Raw genomic sequence first — 18,813 nt, forward strand, 5'->3', positions numbered from 1 at the left:
AGACACGGTCCAGTTACACTGATGTGACCACCACCTGTCTTCGACGTCAACGTGCAAAACCACACACAGACGACAGCATTGGCAGTGGAGGGTATATAGAGCGTGTCGAGGGGACGCAGGCAACGGTGCAGTTGTTGGAGAAATGCGGAAACGGAGCGTGATTATTGCCTTTCGAACCAAGGGTGGAAGCATTTCCGAGATGACTACGTTTGTAAACTGTTCGCAGGTCTCCGTGGTTAAAGTACACCGTGAACGGCAAAATGCCTTCTCACCGTTCAGAGTGCTTTCAACGTATTCTCACTTCCACAAGGCATGTAAATTCTAGTTAACAGCAAAAGAGTGACAAGATTGCATTAACCATTTATCGAACATCACTAGTAATGCTGTTTATCATATTCCTCGGTGACAGTTCAATATTCTCATCAAATGGAATTTTCATTATGAATCTGCATTTGTTATGTGACTTTACCGGAAAATAGAAAAAAAAATGTGTGTGAAATCTTATGGGACTTAACTACTGCTAAGGTCATCAGTCCCTAAGCTTACACACCACTTAACCTAAATTATCCTAATGACAACCACGCACACCCATGCCCGAGGGAGGACTCCCCCCCTGGTGTCACTTGTACACCATCTGCAACACTCCAAAGCGAGCAGTGTCCTCTTTTGAGGAGATGACCAACATTTTTGACGAGCATATGGGGACCTGCAATAGTCTTTTATCCAGCAGTAAAACCAAAGTGATCCAGAAGTGAAACTGAAATGGGTACTTCTAATAACGGTGGTGGCATAAGAAACATTAACAGTGTACGATGTGTGCTACATTTTCGAGCCGAGATAAAGGTAATTATAGATGCGCCTGGGCGCGCGGCAGTAACCGCAGGTGCAGGCTGTCGGCTGCAGGCAGTAAACCGATAGGCGAGTAGCCGCGGGGCAGGACGGGTTTGCTCCAGCGGGCGACAGCCGTCGGCGCCTGCGGTAAGGAGAGCGCTCGGCTCGCGCCGGTGGCTGCAGCGGCCGGAGACGGCGCTGCTATATTTGCAAGTGGGAGAACAGGTACCGCGGCGGCGACGCCTGCGCGCCGGCCTGGAGCGTGCGCCAGTATCGGGCAGCCAGCCGCGCCATGAGGAGGGCCTGGGACGACTTCTGGAGGGCGCGCAGCGTGCGTGCGCCGCACCACCGCCGCCGCTTCCTGCACCTGCCCAAGCCCACAGGTACCGTGCCGCGCTGCCGCGCAACCGGCTACTGCCACCAGACATCAGTCTCCTACTGCACCCAGAGGGTAAACTGGAATCCACATAGTTCTGCGTGCACAGGATATGGTACGTAGGACATCCGTACCTGCAGGAGTGATAATTAATTTGGAAAGATCCGCTTCACTTTTGCTAATTATTTACTCAAACCACGATCGGTTTCGGTATTTTAAAATTCCATCTTCAGGTGTATGTAACTATAGTGTTTGGTAACACGTAACATGCTGCCGGGCCAATCAGTGTAAGAGTTCCAAAGACTGCATTTTGGCGGAAACTGTTCGCCGTCGGTGAGCCGCATGGTAGGAACGCAAGCTAGAACAGTAGTAGTAGGAACGCAGACGATTACGGTAGGGGTAGGAACGCCAACCATTACAGTAGTAGTACGAACGTCAATCACTAGAGTAGTAGCAGTAACGTCAACCACAACAGTAGTGGGAGGAATGCCATCTGCTACAGTAGTGGTACGAAAGACAACCACTACAAAGTGGTAAGAACGGCAGCCACTACAGTAGTGCTACGAACGCCAACCACTACAAAGTGGTAAGAACGCCAGCCACTACAGTAGTGGTACGAATGCCAAACATTACAAAGTGGTAAGAACGCTGGCCACTACAGTAGTGGTACGAACGCCAACCACTACAAAGTGGTAAGAACGCCAGCCACTCCTGTAGTGGCAGGAATAGCGACCACTACAGGAGTGCCGGCCGGAGTGGCCGTGCGGTTCTAGACGCTACAGTCTGGAGCCGAGCGACCGCTACGGTCGCAGGTTGGAATCCTGCCTCGGGCATGGATGTGTGTGATGTCCTTAGGTTAGTTAGGTTTAATTAGTTCTAGGTTCTAGGCGACTGATGACCTCAGAAGTTAAGTCGCATAGTGCTCAGAGCCATTTGAACCACTACAGTAGTGTAAGGAACGCCAATCATTGCTGTAGTGCAGCTGACTGCCGGCGGACGGTTTCCATCAACATGCAATAATTGGAGCTCTTTCACTGACTGGCCCGATGTCATGTTGTGCGTTACGAAATACAATAATTTCACACACCTGAAGATGAGATTTTAAAATCCCGAAACCGGTCTTGATTTGAATAAGTAATCAGCACAACTGAAGCGGATCTCTCTAAATTAACTGTCATTTCTGTGTGCTTATTGGCCAGTTTACACGACTGCACCGGGGTCTGGTCGCTCGACGAATCGTTCATTTGTCGTGCAGTTTGAGCGTTAGTACACTTCTCGGAATGAATTACTGCACTTGTGCTGCCCTTGCATTACGAGACAAGCACTGTCTACGCTATCCGGAGTGATATTGCTTCGACTACCGCTTTGAGCATAGTGTTTATTTCTTTCCTCTACGCCTTTTCTGATACCGAGATACGCCACAAATAACAACGAGGCTAGTTATATTGTGTATTTTCTCAAAATACCTCAAGATTATGAAGGCAGTTTTATTGAATTTTAAGATTTTATTCCATCACGTAAAACAGTATTAATTCACGATATATTTAGTCGTCTCATCACCACGTATATGAAATGCGTCTTTGCGTTCCCGTAACGCACTTTCTGACAACGACTATCATTTACTGTCTGCCACGAATGTCGACCTCAAGATTAATTTATAACAGCCGTTTTTGATGGATGTACTTACTGAAATAAGTCACTTTCCCGCAAAAGGCTGTTTTTATACAACTTTTAAACTGTTCTATGGTTTGGCGTACAAACCGAGAACTAAATAGTAATTTTTTACTGTTGAGATCGCTGAAGCTCCGTATGTTAATCGAGCACTACTTCATTTCACATGACGTTCTACATAGTAATATGGACACACAGTAGCAAGAGGAGAGTCTTTAATTTAATGAGCATGACTAACCGAACAAAGATGAGAAAAAGGTTGGTCGAAATGTCGGCTCTGTTTCCTTTTATAGGAGGTCGTGATCCGCTTTTTAATTGTTTTATCCCAGTAATATCTGCCAGTTCATGCAAGTTCATCTTACAATTTTGCAAAACTAAATGAAATGAATCCCATTAATAGTGCACTGGTAGTAACGTTTTCATTATAGTAGCCGCTTCCCGCTTCCCTGTAGCATACGAGAATTGCTTAGTCTAACATCTTCTTCTTGTTTTCGGCGTTTATCCCGTATCTTCCCAGGGTCGGTGTGTTAATTTGTATTGGCTACGTTATCTTCATATGGTCGGAATTTTAATCTAGATGAGGGTACCAGCCCGGCATTCACCGAGTAGTACGTGGGAAAACGCCTAGAATCGACATCTAGACTGGCCAGCATACCGGCCCTCGTCGTTATCAGTCGGGCTGATTCGATTTGGGACCGCCGCGCCTCCCTGAATCCTGGTAGCGGCTATCCGGAAAAACCCAAAAATCTCTCGAGGGCCGACAGATTTTTCGGCGACACGAGTTCACACTCTGCTCAGTACTCCCTTATGGGTCTAGTAAATAGAGCGCATCCAACGTCCACCCTTGTCAGTCAAAGCACTACAAACTAACATATTTAATTGCAATATATTCATGTTGATATTTGCAAAGATTTGCACGTTAACGGAAACTGAGAAACAGAGATTGCAATTAGTTCGCACAGCCACATTTTACCATCTTTCCTATCACGTATTATAAAAGATAAATTGTACCTACATTACATCGCTTCTTGTGGAGAACTGTCGAACACAGGCCAGATACTTGTATGTATTTTCAGTTACCGGTTTATTCCGTCTCTCCCACTTCAAGATAGCGAAGCACTTACAGCATGATTCACTTTCGTGCACTGAATCTTCCGAGTGTAAGTGCTCACTGCCAGCTGCACACCATCCATATATCTCTTTCGCACTTGGGGAAGATGGTGTAAGAAGAGATTCACAACCACTTCTACTGATACTCTATAAATGCAACGTGTTGATAAATTTTCCATATAAGCACCATTCTTATACAAAAATCAGTTACCAGCATTCCTTATGGTCATGAATTGCCTTCCAAGTTCTTCTTCAGTGGTCCGGTGAGACACAAAGAGCTGGATGTCTAATAGGAGCAGAAGGCAGGACATTCCAGAGTAAGAGATGTTGGGTAGTCTAGACAACAATCCTGACATGGTATCCTCTTACATTAATGGACTGTTAAAGAAGAATGTGGAATATAGAAGCTTAAGGCACGATACCGTGACGTAACAGTAGAGGCATCTCGCAGTTTTCTCCCATCCAATTACAATGTTTTGGTGGATATAGGTGGTTCAAATGTTTCGGTAAGAATTCTGATGTTTTCATATAAATGATTACATCGACGTAATATGTATGTATATATGTATCAGAAGCCATTTTACTGCGCATGGCGTAGATTATTTCGTATCGTAGCCATTTTATGGCCCATTGATATCCCTCAAAAAGGAAGTATCAGCGTAGCACTCGAGAACACCATGTTACACAAGTTCCTCATAGTTGTTTTAGGGAACGCCATGACACTATTTCGAAGATCTACCAAGTTGTAACTGCTGAAATGCATCGATACGGGCCGCTGTTTCTAACGGAAAATTTATCCAGAATGAGATTTTCACTCTGCAGCGGAGTGTGTGCTGATATGAAACTTCCTGGCAGATTATAACTGTGTGCCGGACCGAGACTCGAACTCGGCACCTTTGCCTTTGCCTCTGCAGGCAAAGGTCCCGAGTTCGTGTCTCGGTCCGGCACACAGTTTTAATCTGCCAGGAAGGAAAATTTATCACCTACAGACAGCCCTCTATTAACTTTTTTCATTTTGGAGGACGGCATCATGGAACCATCAAAAACTGCTGTCATGTATATTTACTCGTACGTAATAATTTTTGGTGAACCGACCAACTACAAAACACCGGTCAATTTAAAGGAAGGCTCATTGCCATCAAATACATAACTGCTGTCAGTTTCAGCGTCTGTCAGATAGAGAGGTGGACGAAAATATGGAAACACCACGACAAATGCTCAGTTCCGAGCATGGCGTCCCGGGTTCGATTCCCGGCGGGGTCAGGGATTTTCACCTGCCTCGAGATGACTGGGTGTTGTTGCGTCATCTTCATCATCATCATTCATCCCCATTGCTGTCGGAGGAAGGCAATGGTAAACCACCTCCGCTAGGATCTTACCTAGTACAGCGGTGCGGGTCTCCCGCATCGTCCCCTACGCTCTGTCAAGGAATATGGGATTTCATCATCCTCAGACAAGCCCGCAGGCTGTGCTGTTGTATTTAGTTACAAACAATAACTGTACAGTGTCCTCAATACGTTGCAAATGTCAGTCTTGTTCAGAACAGTTTTGTATGTAGTTGTGAGTGCATTATCTTGGGGTCAGTGCATTCAAAGTGGCAAATTGTTGGTGCTCTTAAGGTGCTTCTCTAACCAAGGAACCCAAAGTGTATTTAAAGGGACACCGTATCAAAGCTCTATACTGCATACGGAAAAAGCGGAAATACATCACCCCGTAAGTCAAAACGGTGACGAAAGTGGGTTTTGTGTGGTAGAGACGAACAGCCATTCAAGAGGATTGTGACGAAAAATAAGACGAGTTGGCTGCAAAAGTCACCGCAGAACCCTGTCGTACTCGAGAACCCTGTCAGCACCAGAGCAGCACGAAGAGTGCTCCGTAAGCAGGGAATTGCAGGGAGCGCTGCAAATCCAAAACAAAAACTTTACTGATGCAAACGCCCGTAACGTCAAAATATTTCGCGAAAGTCACAAAATCTAGACTGTAGAACAATGGAAGAAAGTCATTTGGTCTCATGAGTATTGTCTTACACTGTTTTCAACCTCTTGCCGAGGTTGTGCCTCTGGCCGAGTATGTGCCACAGGAGTGAAACATAGCGGGGCTTCGGTGAGTATTTAGACATCGATATCGGGCTATTCCATGTGCTGTGTGAGATCGCATTACTACGAAGGATTAGGTGATCATTTTGATTGGTCAGGTCCATCACATGGTACAATGTTCCGCAGTTGTGATGCTATGTTCTAAGGCAACAGGGCCCCTATTCACACCAACCAGGACTGCTTTTGTTGGAACGAGAAAGAATTTTCGCATCTCTCCTGGTCGGCACAGTCGCGAAGTGTAAATGTTATTGAGACTTTGTGGTCTACTTTGGAGAGAAATATGCGCGATCGCTATTCACCTCCATCATTGCTACCCAAACCCTCGACTATTTGGCATGGAAACGGTATAAGATTCAGTTGAAACCTATTTACGATCTTTATTTATCCATTCCAAGACGACTGGAAGCTGTTTTAAATGATAATGGTTTTCCCATACCACAGTAACATGGTAATGTGTCATGTTTTCCCATGTTTATGCTACCCTATGTACATAATTCCGGACAACGTCAGCATTTGGCACATATACTCGTACATGAACGTACTATCTGTGACTGGTGCTGCAATTGAAAATAATTATCTATTTGATGCCGAGGCCAATGCATTTAACTTGGCGTAGTGTTGTACTCTTTATCTGTAACTAGAAGATTGTCGCTTGATCGAGACTGATTGTGTGTGAAGAAATACACTAGTATTTATAACAGCTCTTCGTTGTCCCATTATACCGTTATCGAAATACACTCAAAAAATAAAACAAAAGTTAAGTAAAAAATAAAAATGGGATGGAAATAAGTAGATGTGCTGTACATGTACAGACAAAAAAGAATCACAATTTCGGAAAAATTGGATCGTTTGTTCAAGAGAAAGAGCTTCACAAACTGAGCAAGTGAATAACGCATTGGTCCACCTCTCGCCCTTATTCAAGCAAGGTTCTTGGATGCCCTCCTGAGGGATATCGTGCCAAATTCTGTCCAATTGACTCTTTAGATCATCAAAATACCGAGGCGGTAGGGTGGCTCCTGCCCATAATGATCCAAACGTTGTCAACTAGGTAGAGACCGGCGACCTAGCTGATCAAGGTAGGATTTGGTAAGTACAAACACAAGCAATAGAAACTATCGGACTACGCGGACGGGCAATATCTTGCTGAAACGTAAGCCCAGGATGGCTTACCATGAAGGGAAACAAAACGGGGCGTAGAATACCGTCCACGAACTGCTGTGCTGGAAATATCGTCCACGAACATCTGTGCTGGAAGGGTGCCGCGGATGACAGCCAAAGGGGTCTTGCCACGAAATAAGTGACACCCTGGAGCATCAGTCCTGGTAATCGAGCCATGTAGCGGGCGAAAATCATGTTGGTATCCCACTGTTGTCTGGGCGTCTCCAGACATGTCTTTGCTGATTATGAGGGCCCAGTTCGAAGCGAGACTCATCACTAAAGACAACACTACTCCAGTCAATGATATTCCAGGTCGACTTTGCCCGACACCTCTGCAGACGTTGTTGCTGGTGTACGGAGGTCAACGGTAGTCGGCGCATAGCGCACAGTGAACACAGCCCCCTTCCTGTGGGCCGCCTATTAATTGTTCTTGTGGCCACTAAAGCAGCAGCTGCAATTCGTATTGATGATACTGATGGATCCGGGGCTCTGAATGCCTCTCTGACGATTGCTCTGGCCTGTGTTCTGTCATCTCTCTGGGTCTACCACGTCCTTCTTGACGCTGCGTTCAGCCATTCCTACCAACTTGGTCGAATTGTGCCATCGATCCTATTCAAATGTCGACCGATTTTCCTATTACTCAACCGGCTTCTTTGAGCCCAATCGCACGTCCTCTCTCAAATACTGACATCTAGCACCTGTCTGCGAGGCATAGTTACTATCCAACTCAGTACTCGGAAGAAATTGGTAAAGAATTTATGCCCCGATATCGACACACCACTGTTTAAATACTTGACACCGCGCGGGGTAGCCGTGTGGTCTGAGGCATCTTGTCGCGGTCCTCGCGGCTCTCCCCGTCGGAGGTTCGAGTCTTCTCTAGGGCATGGGTGTGTGTGTGTTGTCAATAGCGTTAAGTTAGTTTAAGTTAGATTAAGTAGTGGTGGGTAAGCTTAGGGACCGATGACCTAAGCAGTTTGGTCCCATAGGACCTTACCACAAATTCCCCCCCCCCCCCCCCCAAAAAAAAAAATACTTGCCAGCTGCACGGTGAAATATCGTTGCTGGATCACAGATTCATCCATAGGCCGCCAAAGCTTACAGTTTTGCATTTTTCGTTGATACCTGAATGAATATCAATTTGTGAGCAATTTGCGTAACTCCTTTTTTGTCTTAGTGTGCTCACTGAAGCTGTGCTGAAATGTTTAGAGAAAAAAATGTTTCGTTCACTTGCCTTACGCTAAATTATCCCCTACAGATGGTTTTAACTATGAGCTCCTTTTCTTGTGGCGTTAATACATTTGGCGTCACTGCGTTCTATCAGAACGGTTTTTGTGGAAGCCCTTCGGAACAACTGGATGCGTCACAACACACCACAGAGTTAAATCAGTCATGTCACCGGGAGCTGCGTGCTAGAAAGACTGGTACGTAAGGTGACGCAGCAGTTTCTACCTGTGTATTTAACATTCCTGAACAAACGACGTTACAACGTAAGGTACGCTGTGGCACTTTTTTCTTTCAGTTATCTGAGTCGTGGCAGTCACTGATGGTGGTGTTAAGATGAACGACAGTAATAAGCGCCCTCGAGAAAAATTTCTTCGACTGGACTTTGACATCAATAAAATTTAATTGAGTCTAAATATATTTTTAAATGAACATGCCATATAACTGGCTTCGTGGCATATGTATTAAGTGATGTAATGAACATACAATACTCTCTGTTATGTTTTTATAAGATTTTATTAAAAAATTTAAAATTTCTTAAAAGAAATTATTTTTAAGACTTCAAAAATTTGAAACAAAACTATTTGTGATGCACTCTAATTTGGATTACTTCTTGATACATGTACAGACGAATGGTATAAATGCATTGTATAATTCTAGGATGGTGTTTTGCCCTTATGCTTTATATGATACGATGTATTTCTGTCCATTACTACTACAGTGCCAGATGGTTGATCGTAACATTTGTGTTGTTCACTGCAGAATCTCAGTCTTTATTCAGCTCTTGCATGAACATGAGCATATATTGTCGATGCAGTAAGGGTCGCATTTTATGTAAAGGTGGCTTTATATTTGACATGCCGATATACTACGGTTTTAATGTTCTTATAACGTCTGTTTATGAAGTAATACGGAATAATGTGCACATGATCAAAACTGAATCAAATGTATTGCTTAAGGTATGTGGTATGTATCCGTATCATGTAAAAATGTATCACTCCCCATTATATCTGACTCCTTTGTGCTTACAATTTCAACCCAATGCGTCACAGATCCGAAGATGGCAAATGGTTCAAATGGCCCTAAGCACTATGGGGCTTAAGATCTGAGGTCATCAGTCCCCTAGACTTAGAACTACTTAAACCTAACTAACCTAAGGACATCTCACATATCCATACCCGACGCAGGATTCGAACCTGCTACCGTAACAGCAACGCGGTTCCGGACTAGAACAAGGTAACATAGTTTTTTGAAACCAGTAATCAAAATAAATGCTGAAAATGGTTCAAATGGCTCTGAGCACTATGGGACTCAACTGCTGAGGTCATTAGTCCCCTAGAACTTAGAACTAGTTAAACCTAACTAACCTAAGGACATCACAAACATCCATGCCCGAGGCAGGATTCGAACCTGCGACCGTAGCGGTCTTGCGGTTCCAGACTGCAGCGCCTTTAACCGCACGGCCACTTCGGCCGGCCAATAAATGCTGAACCAGTAATCAAAATAAGTGCTGTACTATAACAATCTTGGCTGTCTGAAGTTTTTATTTCTAATTTCATAAAATTGTATTTTTGTTATTCAATCTTTCTTCTGAACATAACACGTCATTATCATCATCATGTTGACACAGATTGAAGAGTAATGTAAGTCAAGTGTTAACTCGATCTAGGGAGTCGTTTCGTTTATGAGTCTGTTGGAAAATGTCGTTTTTTTGCCAGTGGAAATCCATAGATGGTTGGTGAAAGTTTCTAAGGAGTCCACTTCTTCACTGTTGACAGTTAAGAAAAGAGTTACTAAATTGAAACTCGCCGTTCTTCCCTTGAAGGTGACACACATGAATGACGTTCCAAATATACAACCACAGATGAAAATTTCGATGAAGTTACCATACGGTTTATATGACCAACACTTAAAAATGTATGAAATAGCTGGTTACATACGCATACTATGAGAAAGAGTTTGGTCCATTTTATATGATGAATTAGCTATGAGAAAGCTTTGTGCGCTTTATGAATTTTATTCGTTCAACTCTATCTGAAAGCAAGTAGTTACACTATTTTACAAACTGTATGTGGATACTTCTAGAAAGAATCTGTCCAGATCCAACAGTTTGTCATCATGGAGTCGTGGCTCCACAAATTCAGGCTAAAAACTGAATAAGCAAAGGCACTGCACCGAAAAAAAGGTGAAGTCGATTTCATCTAGGATGCTAAAGGATTTTTTTTGTTGATTACCTTGCAATAACAGAAGAATACTATACAACTCTGCTGGGTGGAAGAATGAAAAAACTAATGACAAGCCTGGACTGAAAAAGTAAGAGAAAATCAACTTTGATTCGGACAACTGCTGTGGCAGCGAGAGAACTTTGGTCAATACATGTATGAATTCTTGGCATCTTCTCCCTATTCTCTCATATCCAGCTACTTCTATATCTAAATATAATTGTGGCTACAATTTTTGTTCACAGAATAGACATATTGCAACAATCTAGTGACGGACTCTGTCAAAACGATAAGACCATTTCTTACTTAAAAAGAACAACCTTTTAATGTCAGGCCGATATCTTTTCGCCTTGTTCTCGTAATGTCCAGAGAATTTGGGAGTTATCTCTCTTCTGAAGCGGTAATGTGCAGTCTTGTGTGTTCTTGCGTTACGAGATTTCATGACAACATCGTTATTGATGATTATTAGTCATTACCTTCTGATGTCATCTGCGTTGCATCATTTTCACCTCGTTACGAGAGAGAATCGCTGAACTGGAGGACATGCGTTCGTGGGAACTTCCAGAAAGAGGTCCCCTTAGCTTCGTGAGTCAGTATGCGAAACTGTTCGAACTACTACGCAGCAAAATGACAATGCCATTCGCCCAGGTGACGTCACTTAGAGAGGCTTGCACCATTCAGGGAACGTCCCAAAATTTTGTAATAGTACATTCAAGTCCTTTTGTGGCCAACTACACTGACGGGAAATAACCTCAACACCTAAAAATAGTTCATGTAATGACATTTCACGAGTATATTTGTGTAGGTAACATATATAAGTGATTAACATTGCATGATTATAGGTTAAATGTAAGCGTGAGATAAACCATTGCAAATGTGAAATGCTGGTACATTAACCAGACTGTAACAGCCAGACTGTTGACTGCAAGCAAGCAAACGTGGATGCATTGCGTTGCAAAGATACCGAATGTCAGTTTATGTGGTGGAGTTCCATGTCTGTTGCATTGGTCGGTCAATACAGGGACGGTAAATGCTGGTTGTAAATGACGCTGGAGTTGTCGTCCAATGATATCCCATATGTGCTCGACTGGAGACAGATCTGATGATCGAGCAGGACAAGGAAACATTTCGACACTCTGTAGAGCATTTTGGGTTACAACAGCGATATCTGAGCTAGCATTGTCCTGTTGGAAAACACCCCCTAGAACGCTGTTTATGAAGGACAGCACAACAAGTCGAATCACTGGTCTGACATACAAATCTGCAGTCAGGGTGCGTAGGATAACCACGGGAGTGCTCCTGCTGTCATAGTAAATTGCATCCCAGGCCGTAACTCCAGATGTAGATCCAGTGCGTCTAGCACGCAAGCTGGTTGGTTGCAGGCCCTCAGCTGGCCTCCTTCTAGCCAAGACACGGCCATCACTGGCGCCTTGGCAGGATCAGGCCTCCACCCTGCCCTTGATGTGCTCTCGCTTGACACCACTGCAGTCGCAAATGGCGGTGGTTTCGGACCAGTGGAATGCATATTACAGGGCGTCTGGCTCGGAGCTGTCTTTTAAGTAACCGATTTCTAACAGTTCGTTGTGTCAATGTGGTGCCAAGTACTGCTCAAATTGCTGCTGCTGATGCAGTACGATGCGCCAGAGCCAAACTCCGAAAACAATAGTCTCCCTCTTGGTAATGCCACGTGGCCGTCCGAAGCTCGGTCATCTTGCGCTGGACACCCTCACGAACACCGCTGTCAATAATCATGTACAGTGGTTACATTCCTGCCAAGTCTTTCTGTAGTATTGCAGAAGCAACATCCAGCTTCACTTAGTCCTATTACACGACCTCAATTCAGTAAGGTGCTGATAATGGCATTCTTGACGAACATTAACATACCACTTCCAGACCCAAACGTAACTTACGCTCACAACTATTACTGCGTGTATTTGAAGCAAACCTGATTTGCATCCCCATAGTGGCGCTATTAGCGTGAAATCTGAATAGAAATCAAGCTTACCAACTTTAGCTTATGTCACGCAACTCCTTCTTGCCGTTACGATTTTTTTCCGGTTAGTGTGGATTCGCATTTACCCGGTATCCATACATATCTCGATGTGGATTTAGCCTGCTTTCGTCATCAGGGCTGTGGACGATTAACTTCTCCATCCTTTTCCATTCTAAGTTAGTGCTTATCCTCTGATGACCTTGATGTCGGCATTAAACTATAACCTTCCCTGTGTAAGGCCGCGAGATTTTGAATTTATGAATTATGATATTTACAGGGAGTGAGCATGCATACTAGAAGCTGTGGTGACGTTAGCTGTCTTAAGACTTCCACGAAAATAAGATTCTCCATCTAGTTATCACAGTGAAATAAGCTCCTTGACAGTTTTAGAGATAACTTTTGAATTGATAAACCTTCAGTAGCGCGTCTTCATATCGAATACAGCATCATTTCGCTGCCACTAATCGCTGACGTCATCAGTCTTGCATTTAATCGACCGTTGCATGGACTTCACCTTTTTTTTAATCTTTGTGATTAAAAACGAGATACGGAATAAATAAAGCATGCAATTTATCATCCGTTATGGTTGGGCGGCGTTGTCGGCTATCTCCACAAGACGTTTCCTCTCACCTTTCGGCGGTTTCTTCTGGAGCAGATGCCTTCCTGAAGAGACGAGAAATGTTTTTCGACTGGAAAAGCTGTAATAAAAACTACAAGCTCTGGCCAGTCACAAAATGAAAGTCGTTGGTTGAAAACTCCGTTGTACTGTAGCTTTAAAGGACGCGTTTACCTACCGAGTCCATTCTATACATAGCTGACAAGACGTTAATAACACAATGACTCTCAGTATCCGGTTTAAGATTCCCCCCCCCCCCCCCCCCCCCCTGGCTCTAAGCCAAAGTCTACACGGACTTGATTGATGAGAATGCTCGCTCAGTGCTTTGCACAATTGGCTTTCGACTGTCAGTTTTACGTTATGATTGGGCAGTACGCAATGTGCAGTTCAAGTTATTCGAAATAAAGTCACAGTTCACAAATAAAAAATACGGAATTTGTACAATAGTCATCTACGTCCGGTCAGTAATCCTTTAAGACACTCCACAATATTTTAAACCTCAAGTTACTGAAAATTAAAAGAGTTTTTACAGAGGTCAGTGCTGTCTCAGTGTTGAGTCTGATCGTCACCAGTGAGTCTCTCCAAGCCCCAGGTACACTATGTGATCAGAAGTATCCGGACACATGGCTGAAAATGACTTACAAGTTCGTGGCGCCCTCCATCGGTAATGCTAGAATTCAGCATGGTGTTGGCCCACCGTTTGCCTTGATTATAGCTTCCACTCTCGCAGGCATACTTTCAATCAGGTGCTGGAAGGTTTCTTGGAGAATGGCAGCCCATTCTTCACGGAGTGTTGCACTGAGGAAAGGTGTCGATGTCGGTCGGTGAGGCCTGGCACGAAGTCGGCGTTCCAAAACATCTCAAAGGTGTTTTATATGATTCAGGCGAAGACACTCTGCAGGCCAGTCCATTACAGGGACGTTACTGTCGTGTAACCACTACGCCACAGCCCGTGCATTATGAACAGGTGCTCAATCGTGTTGAAAGATGAAATCGCCATCACCGAATTGCTCCTCAACAGTGGGAAGCAAGAAGGTGCTTAAAACATCAATGTGGGCCTGTGCTGTGATAGTGCCACGCAAAACAACAAGGGGTGCAAGCCCCTTCCATGAAAAACACGACCAAACCATCACACTACGGCATCCGAATTTTACTGTTGGCACTACACAGGCTAGCAGATGACGTTCACCGGGCATCCGCCATACCCACACTCTGCCATTGGATCGCTACATTGTGTACCGTTTTGTCACGGTCCATGCGGCTCCCCCCGTGGGAGGTTCGAGTCCTCCATCGGGCATGGGTGTGCGTCTTGCCCTTAGCGTAAGATAGTTTTAGATTAAGTAGTGAAATTAAAATATTTATTAGCTGTTGACCTAATAAACGGCTGTACAGAATTGTATCCCATATATTGTATGGAGAAGATGGAATTTAATTAATTATCACGTACGTAATATTTCGCCGCCTGTAAGGCAGTGACATCTCTCGGCAGGAGCTTAAGCAAAACGCGGCTGTCACGGTGAAGCTATGACTCACCGCATGGATGCAGCTACCCGCAATCGTTGAGCATATAATGCAAAAAATATCAAAAGATGGACGAAACCATGAATAGTGTAATTCATCAGCAGTCTTTTACTAATTGTAATTAACTGCGAACATATTTGTTTGAAAAATATGACAGAATATATGTGATGTCTTACGACAGTGAAAGAAGCCTGTGACCACTTTAGACAGTGCCACAAGTTCCTCCAAAAAATCGCAACACAACACACACACACACACACACATCACACTAACAAATGTAAATCAACCTGATGATGGAGGTTTAAACCTATGAAACTCGACGTGGAGATAAATAAACAGTGCCTGGTAAGAGTAAACTTGTCGTTTCACTTGTTGTTAATTAACTACAAATCTGCGGTTCATAACAGTAAAATCATACGTTACAGTTAGTTCCTACAGCGCAGGTCAAGTTCGTGCTATTACGGAAGTATACACAATGTGTCACAACCAGAACACTTTTGATATTGTTGCTACAGTATGGTATATATTACCCACATTTCGATATACTCGACGTTCAGATGATAGCATATTCCTTCTGTCACCACATTTGTATTTATGATCTTCACTTAGTAGCAGTGTATCCTACTGAATCCACTGCTCTATTATTATGCATAGTGTAAATACTTTATGAAAAGTCATTACACCTAGACTGCAACTTCCTGTTATACTTAAACGGCGTCAGTCTAATTACGTTTCCATCGGTAAGTAATGATAAGTGATGAAGCCTTCTTCGATGTTTCCTCAGTACTATACACCAATGTGTTGTCAGTTACTACGATGATATTATCTGTTATTTTGTGCTCTGTGAGATTTTACACTGCATTTCTAACCTTCTCATGTACCACCTACATAATAATGTGTTGGTACCACTGTATTATAACATTATTTGTTCATGGTTCATTTAAATTTTTAGAATTTTTTTGCTTTAAAATTTTCGAATATTGGTACCATTTTTTCTGTAGATGTAAAGTACAGTGTACTACACTCGAGATTGAAGTTCTCTGCATTGTATGTGGGTAATGTGTGTAAAATACTATGTAAATTGCTTTATAACGTTAAATAATTTTCTGATGACATTTGTATTTAAAAATATTTGTTTGTATAAATTATTCATGTTGATGTAAATTTGACAATTGTAAGAAATGGTCACGCTTAGGAACATTGTAAGAAATAGGTGTTAAGTAACAGCCAGTGTGCTTTTGTGTGAAACGAAAGTGGCTCTGGGGAGTGGAAAAGGTGGCAAGGGTGAATTGGCGCGCTACCTAGAGCAAGCGTGGCAAGTAAGCCGCACAGTATGTAGGCAGCAGTGATTGAGGCAATACCCTTGTGGAGCAGGAGAAGCTTTGCCTGCAAATTTGCACAAAATTGCCTCAGATGAAGACTGAAAACGGATTACGGCATACCTGCGAGTTGTTGGGCGACTGTAAGTGAAATTGAACGACGCCAAGAAGAGAAATTGAGCCCATACAGCAAGATACTTGCTGGCCATACTGTGCTAGTGTAGCCATCATAACTGTTCGCCACTCCCAAGTCAACAGCCACCAGATATTTATTTGTATTTTACTTTTGTACAGCGTGAACCATTAATTTAAACTGTGTTTTAATAGAAATTCTTGAACTTTAAAGAAACTGGCTCACCCTGTTATTTCATCCTAATCATAGAGCTATATAGGGTTCCTTCCTGGTGTTTGATTAATCCGATTATCCTGTTTTACTGACTTCTGAAGTGCCAAGTTAATACAAAAAGACACCATTAAAATGGTTTTTGTTTAAATGACGAGAAAATTTTCTTAACTAGTGCAAAGTGTTATAGTAAAAGTTTGCTTATGTAAAATTCAGAGTGAAGCCAAGTTACTAGAATCTGTTACATGAGTATACAGAATTAGTTCAAAGAATAACAGCTTTTGAAAGTAAATTCCAGTATGAAAGAGGTTTTCTTGAGGTGAAATGTTCAGTATAAAAAGTGTGTGTTTTAGTTCATAAGTATTTTAATATTTTACTTTGTTGGTTATGAAAAGTGCTTTTCTAAAGGTCTCCCCTGGCCAATTTTTTTTAGTTTCTTTGAAGTTATCTACTGGGATTTTTCTCTTTTAAAACCGTAACGTACAAGGCTGTAGTCCATTATCGTGTATGTTGAGTAATATTTATTTGAAGAAGCAACTTAAACAGTAGCAAGAAAATAGGTAAAATTCGTACTTCTGCTTTTTCAATACTTCACTGTCTCATTGCCTGTATAGGCTGGCGACCTTTAGTACATATTTTAAACCACTAAATAAAATTGGAACTGAATTGTCCTAGCTTCAATATAATACTATTCATACTGCAGTTTCTTTCTAACTGCTGAGTAAAATCTTAGGAAAAGAACTGAACAGTGTGATTTACTTATCCATTAGACACAACACACCGTCAAATCCTGTAAGAAGGGGTAACTCTATTGACTAGCTTTTCCTATTAACAAGAGTACCCTCCCTTAGTCTAATTTATTTGGAAACTAAGTTTAGTAAGAGGGTTATATTTGGCAACTTAGAGACAGGGTTTTCTGTTATTTAGGTAAAAGCATACTAAATTACAGTAGTAGCGGTAGGGTTATAGTATGAACACAAACGCAAATAAAAGAATAAGAAAATTATATTATTCCGGCTATTGTCAAATTTAATTCTGGATGAGATATTTGAGAGATTTCTTCCATGTGTTTAATATCTTACCGTTCAGTGCTTGATCCGCAAATAATTACCCCCCGCTTAGATGCGATGTTATGCGCTAGATGGGAAGTTTCAGAAACTTCGCTCTTGATTCTAAACCACCGAAAGACACTGTTACTGAAGACATATTTCGTCACAAGACATTCTGCTTTTTCCTTTTCCCTTGCCTAGCCCATCTTTTTCAGTAACCTCATTTTTATCTTCGCCTTTTTTTGCGTCATCAGTCTTCTGACTGGTTTGATGCGGCCCGCCACGAATTCCTTTCCTGCGCCTCTCTCTTTATCTCAGAGAAGCACTTGCAACCTACGTCCTCAGTTATTTGCTGGATGTATTCTAATCTCTGTTTTCCTCTACAGCTTTTATACCCTATACGACACCTTGCAGTACCATGGAAGTTATTCCCCGATGTGTTAACAATTTTCCTTTCTTCCTGTCCCTTCTTCTTGTCAGTCTTTTCCAAAAATTACTTTCCTCACCGTTTCTGCGGAGAACCTCCTAATCCCTTACCTTATCAGCCCACGTAATTTTCAACGTTCTTGTGTAGCACCACATCTCGAATGCTTCTATTCTCTTCTGTTCCGGTTTTCCCACAGTCCATGCTTCACCATCATACCATGCTGTGCTCCAAACATACAGTCTCAGAAATTTCTTCCTAAAGTTAAAGCATATGTTTGATACTAGCAGACTTCTCTTGACCCGGAATGCCTTTTTTTCCCAGTACTAGGCTGCTTTTTATGTTCTCATTCTTGCAACCGTCATGAGTTTCTTCTGCCTGGGAAGCAGAATTCCTTAACTTTGTCTAATATGTTAACACCACTCCTGTTGTTAAGTTTCTTGCTGTTCTTACTTCTGCTACTTCTCATTAATTTCGTCTTTCTTCGTTTTGCTATCAATTCATATTCTATACTCATTAGACCGTTCATTCCATTCAGTAAATCCTATAGTTCTTCCTCATTTTCACTAAGATAGCAATGTCATCATTGACATCCTTTCGCCTTCTATTCTACTCTTAAACCTTTGTTTTATTTCCGGCTCTCTACACTCTTGTACATATTGTATATTACTCATGATCCCCCATTGCTTACCCCTATTTTTCTCAGAATTTCGAACATCTTGCATTATTTGACATTATCAAACACTTTTTCCTGGTCGACAAACTTTATGAACGTGTCTTGATTTTTCTTTAGTCTTGCTTCCTTTATCAACCGGTGTCTTTACCTTTCCTAAAACCAAGCTGATCGTCATCTGACATAGTCC

The 18,813-nt window shown here is 42.6% G+C and overlaps 1 protein-coding gene across 1 annotated transcript in view; it reads left to right on the forward strand.

Moving 5' to 3' along the window:
• The first annotated feature begins 1,117 nt into the window (after positions 1–1,117).
• Positions 1,118–18,813, forward strand: part of LOC126237058 (annulin) — a 495,746-nt gene continuing 478,050 nt past the window's right edge. The window contains exon 1 of the mRNA XM_049946841.1: positions 1,118–1,214. Coding sequence (XP_049802798.1) covers positions 1,124–1,214 — 91 coding nt within the window. The 5' untranslated portion in view covers positions 1,118–1,123. The remainder of the gene's footprint in view (positions 1,215–18,813) is intronic.

This window comes from Schistocerca nitens, chromosome 2 (assembly GCF_023898315.1).
Source record: "Schistocerca nitens isolate TAMUIC-IGC-003100 chromosome 2, iqSchNite1.1, whole genome shotgun sequence".
NCBI lineage: Eukaryota > Metazoa > Arthropoda > Insecta > Orthoptera > Acrididae > Schistocerca > Schistocerca nitens.